This window comes from Penaeus monodon, chromosome 25 (genome assembly GCF_015228065.2).
Source record: "Penaeus monodon isolate SGIC_2016 chromosome 25, NSTDA_Pmon_1, whole genome shotgun sequence".
Lineage (NCBI taxonomy): Eukaryota > Metazoa > Arthropoda > Malacostraca > Decapoda > Penaeidae > Penaeus > Penaeus monodon.
Window position 1 is genome coordinate 29,757,427 of NC_051410.1, and position 4,392 is coordinate 29,761,818.

General features: G+C 36.9%; 1 protein-coding gene across 1 annotated transcript; it reads right to left on the reverse strand.

The window, feature by feature from the left end:
* Nucleotides 1–2,354: 2,354 nt before the first annotated feature.
* Nucleotides 2,355–3,338, reverse strand: LOC119589126 (molt-inhibiting hormone-like). The gene is given in 4 exon segments (XM_037937703.1): nt 2,355–2,741; nt 3,001–3,143; nt 3,145–3,189; nt 3,306–3,338. Coding segments are annotated over 4 exon segments (312 nt in total). The 5' UTR covers nt 3,324–3,338; the 3' UTR covers nt 2,355–2,635.
* Nucleotides 3,339–4,392: the final 1,054 nt, after the last annotated feature.

Consider the following 4,392-nt stretch of genomic DNA (forward strand, 5'->3'; position numbering starts at 1 on the left):
CATAAACAAATAAAAATCCTGTGAAAGAGGGACTGTCTGTGCAAACCAGAAAACCACAAAGAGAGGGCACAGGCTGTTGTGACAGATTCTGGATAATGCTCTAACTACTAACGTCGTTAATTAGATTGTTTGACGCGGGGCAAGATCTAACTACGATATTTGACCTCTCCCTTTCGGCATGTTAGTGTGCTGGGACAATGTTTTGTAGAGGCCTTTAGATTATTATCTATTAACAATAATTCCTCTCTGCATAAAGCCCCGAGAATTCAGTCCAGTGTCACAAGAGATAAAACAAAATTCATGACCTGGCGCGTTGATGACCTCGTCACAGAATCTTGAGCCTTGAATTTAAGGCAAAATGATGATATAACCACTGCTGGTGTATTCACATTTTAATCTGTCTTGTACAACACTGAATATGTCCGTCTTTGAATCCATAGAATCATACTGCAATCCATTCCAGAAGTCGCACAGAACGTCCGGGAAACATTTGAATTGTATCCACTTTTGGTCCTGTAAGCTTATATCTCTGTGTTCTTTATCAAACGAGTACCACTGATCAGCCATATTGAACAGTTGATTTTATAAAACAACTGGGGAAAGATGGGAGTTTCTGTACATTAGTCAAGGGTGGTCTAGAACTCCCGAATGATGCTTGTTTTTGGGGGAGAGTCTGATTTCTCACAGATAGAACTCTTGGGAGATGATATATTTTGTGAGTTCAGCTGTAGTGAGAAAGTACATGTATGGAGTTTGGTATTCGTGACAATGAATACCGTTTGCTGCATAATGCATACGGCATATCAGAGTGCGACTTATTTCGTCCTTCTTTGTAGAAGGTTTGATATCACTAATTGGTACATTGGACCCTTAATTTGCTTTATACTTTTGTTCCACTGATTTGTTTACACTATGGGTTGGAGGTAATATGAGACGTCATTTCAAGTATGAACACTTTTATTTTAATATATAGATTAGACATCGAACCTTCAACAAATACACAGTATAAAATGTTTTTTTTTTTTAGGTTTTACCCCAATGAATATATTCTGACAATTAATACTCATCTCAACAAAAGACCAGCTGAGGTCTGGAGAGGAGAAACCTACCTCAGCTATCCTCTACCTCGTTCTTATTCCACAGCCTCCATTCTGGGGGTGTATAAAGTACCGCAGTTTCGTCTTTGCCCGTGACGCCAGTTGAGCTCTTTATACTTTTATTGCCTCTTTTTCTTAGTATTCATAAACAATAATTCCTCCAGGCTAGTTCATTTCACACTTTATTTTCATTTAGACTTGATGCTTATGTATATTCCATTTATGGGAATAAACAATTTGTTCTGTTTTTTTTTTTTTTATGAAAGTATATTAGAACAAACATCAGTGCTTTCATTTCCATTGGATTTTTATAAACTTATATGTTCACAGTGTGAAATATTCCTATGTAAAATGTTCTGATTGCATATGACAATAGATTCATACGTCTTGTTAAAAAAGTGTATTTATGCGATACATGATTAAACCATTTTTCAGCAATTTCATTTCAGATATGATTTTTCTTTGATACAGACACGTGCATGCAACCCCCTATGGCAATAATGACTAAGAGTTAGATGCTCTCCCCTTTTGCAAGGCATGAAAAAACCGTCTAAGTAAGTTCATTTCAAATTGATAGTTATATGTCCCATCCAAATATTTGCTTTGTTTCACATTCCAAAAGAATAAAAATGCACACCTTTTGTTTTGAGGCTTCATAACAACCACACGGTCGATGGTGTAAATCATGCTACTTTGATCGGCTGAGCAAACAATAGGTCAGTCTCCGCCACAAAACGTGGATGTGGCCCCGGGTCAGGACACGACGAGCTCATTAGCAATGGGAACACATTTCTCCTCCAGTGAATTGACAGTGTGTAATGTACGGTCGCTGGACCTTAGGATACTCTACTAAATTATCTTTGCTGATTCCTTCAGCTGTGTAAAATTCTCAGCGTGGGTTCGTGGGGAGGATATAGCGTGGTGACCTACCGGAGAACAAACTTTGAATACTCAAGTAGTCTATATAGACAAAGTAGTGTTATTTCGTATTTTTTCTCTCTGTCACTAGCAAATGCTGTCCATATTTACAAAACTCTTTTACTTATTCTTAATATTACAAAAAAAAACTCGTTATGTGACAGTTACAAGTTCATTTCTACCAAATTAATTATTGGAATATGTACAAATGACTTTCGGAACGAAAGAGAATGAGTAGAACAGTAAGTAATTCAGAGTAGTTTTTATTTATGTTCATCCTAAAAATGAGGAATCTGTCAAATCATAAAAAAAATCGGGCTCGTAAAATAAATCTAAAAGGAATACACAAGAGATTTTAATTTGGTTTAACTTCCAAGTTCAAATCAATGCATTAAATGAATTGAAAAATAAGCAGGGTATCTAGATAATGATATCGCAAACAAACATTATAGATACATTACATGACCAACAGGCCTTGTAAACTCTTTTAAGAGTACCATTATAGTAACAGAAAACCAAAACATTGTAATGTAATGATAAGTATCCTTGGTTGCCGAGTGTCGTGGGTGTGAAGGAGGCTTGGCAAAAGGATTGGGTCCTTCCGGATTCAGCCTCAAGTCTCAAGCATTTAGGATGCTGACCCATACTCTGAAATTTTCGATCTCGTCCTCCCTGTTGGCAGCCTTCAGACAAAGCAGAAACCATTCGTTGTAAAAGCACCGATCTCTGTAGTGGAAAAAAATTGAAGAGGTATTCTGGATGATCCTGTAGTGATATATGGATGGTATTCGCCGTAAAATACCTCTAATTAGGTCAGATTTTATTTTCCATATTAATTAATAATTTTCAAAGTAATAAAAACCGTTAAAAGGTAGTCATCTGAAAATATGTACAAAATCCTCCATAATTATACATTTTCTATACAAATTCCAATTTTAAACAGTCTCTACTTCTGGACAAACTTAGAAATCGTGTATAAACATACCTACACAATCCTTCCAATCCTGGCAATCGGAAGATGTTAGCACAGTCTTCACAAACACGATCAACTTTCTTGTAGATCTCACGATTGCCCATTCTGCCTCTACAGGTGCCGTCTGTGAGACTGGCCGAGGCGATGTCGAAGAAGGAGGCTTGTCCCAAATAGTACAATCATTATCGCCAACCATGTCCTCTGCAAAGAGAAAAAAAAGAAAGGATCTACAGAGGATAGCTGAAAGGAAGAAGCCATAGTCACCAGAGTATAAAGGAACCAATTCCCACATAGAAACAATTCTCTTAAACTCTTACCATTGCTAGACGGTACATGATTAATACACGCAGACACGAAGTAAAACCAAGGTGTCTGAACTTGGAAGTGTATCCTGGGGCGGCGGGAATGCAGTGCAGTGGTTGGTCTGCTTCCACCTTTATATACGACTCGCCGCAGTGACAGCCGCAATTACGCCCATACAGATAGCTTGAGTTTTCAAAATTCGTCTGACAACCTTCTAATTTTCTAAAAAGTGATTCTCTTGATTTTTATGCAAGCGTGCTGATGTGTGTTCGTGTTGTATAAACTTGGATAAACTACAGCATTTTATGCACAGACATATACTCTGCCATATAAAGATCATTCACTTTAGATAAGTGAACGGATGAATATGCATAATTTTGTCCATTTATTTGATAAATAAAACAGGGGTGGGCACATATTTAAGGTCTTGTTAAAGATGTCACTGGAAGGAGGTCGGCGAAGTAAGCACACTGTTATTTTTGTTCACAAAGATGGAAATTGATTTTGATGAAGAGTAGGAACATGTATTAATTTTCACATGAACAGATATAACAGATAAGTTAACTTTTTAGGATCCACGCTTTCTTCCTAATTTACTAGCAACTGGAAAGAACAAACTGTGGCCCTGCAAACTACTCTACATTTCGGTTATCTCCTTCGGTCCGTTCCAGAGAACAATTATTTACGTGTCTCCTTTAACGTATAAACACTTAGGATCATGAGAGTGAAGTGTGAAACAAACGGTAGATGTGCTTCTGGGATATGCTTTTAAGTGTCATTTATTACAAAAGGAAAACATTTAATTTTGTCCTTACAACCATGATATACTTTAACATTTAACATGTAAACATCTATCTCATTGTTTTATCCTCTGCTCAGATATTCAAACACATCGCCCCCTTCAATCACATTATTATCCAACATTTACAGTGTTTCAGCTTTTTCCAGCTCGTTGCAACTCTTGATTACATAGTTGCATATTAACTCATCAAGTTTGAACACGAGGAGTACTTACGCATATTAAAACATATGTGAAAGCGCCATTATAAAGAAAAAAAATAGTAGTCAGTTCAGCACCACTAGTCTCTTCAGTTTCACGTC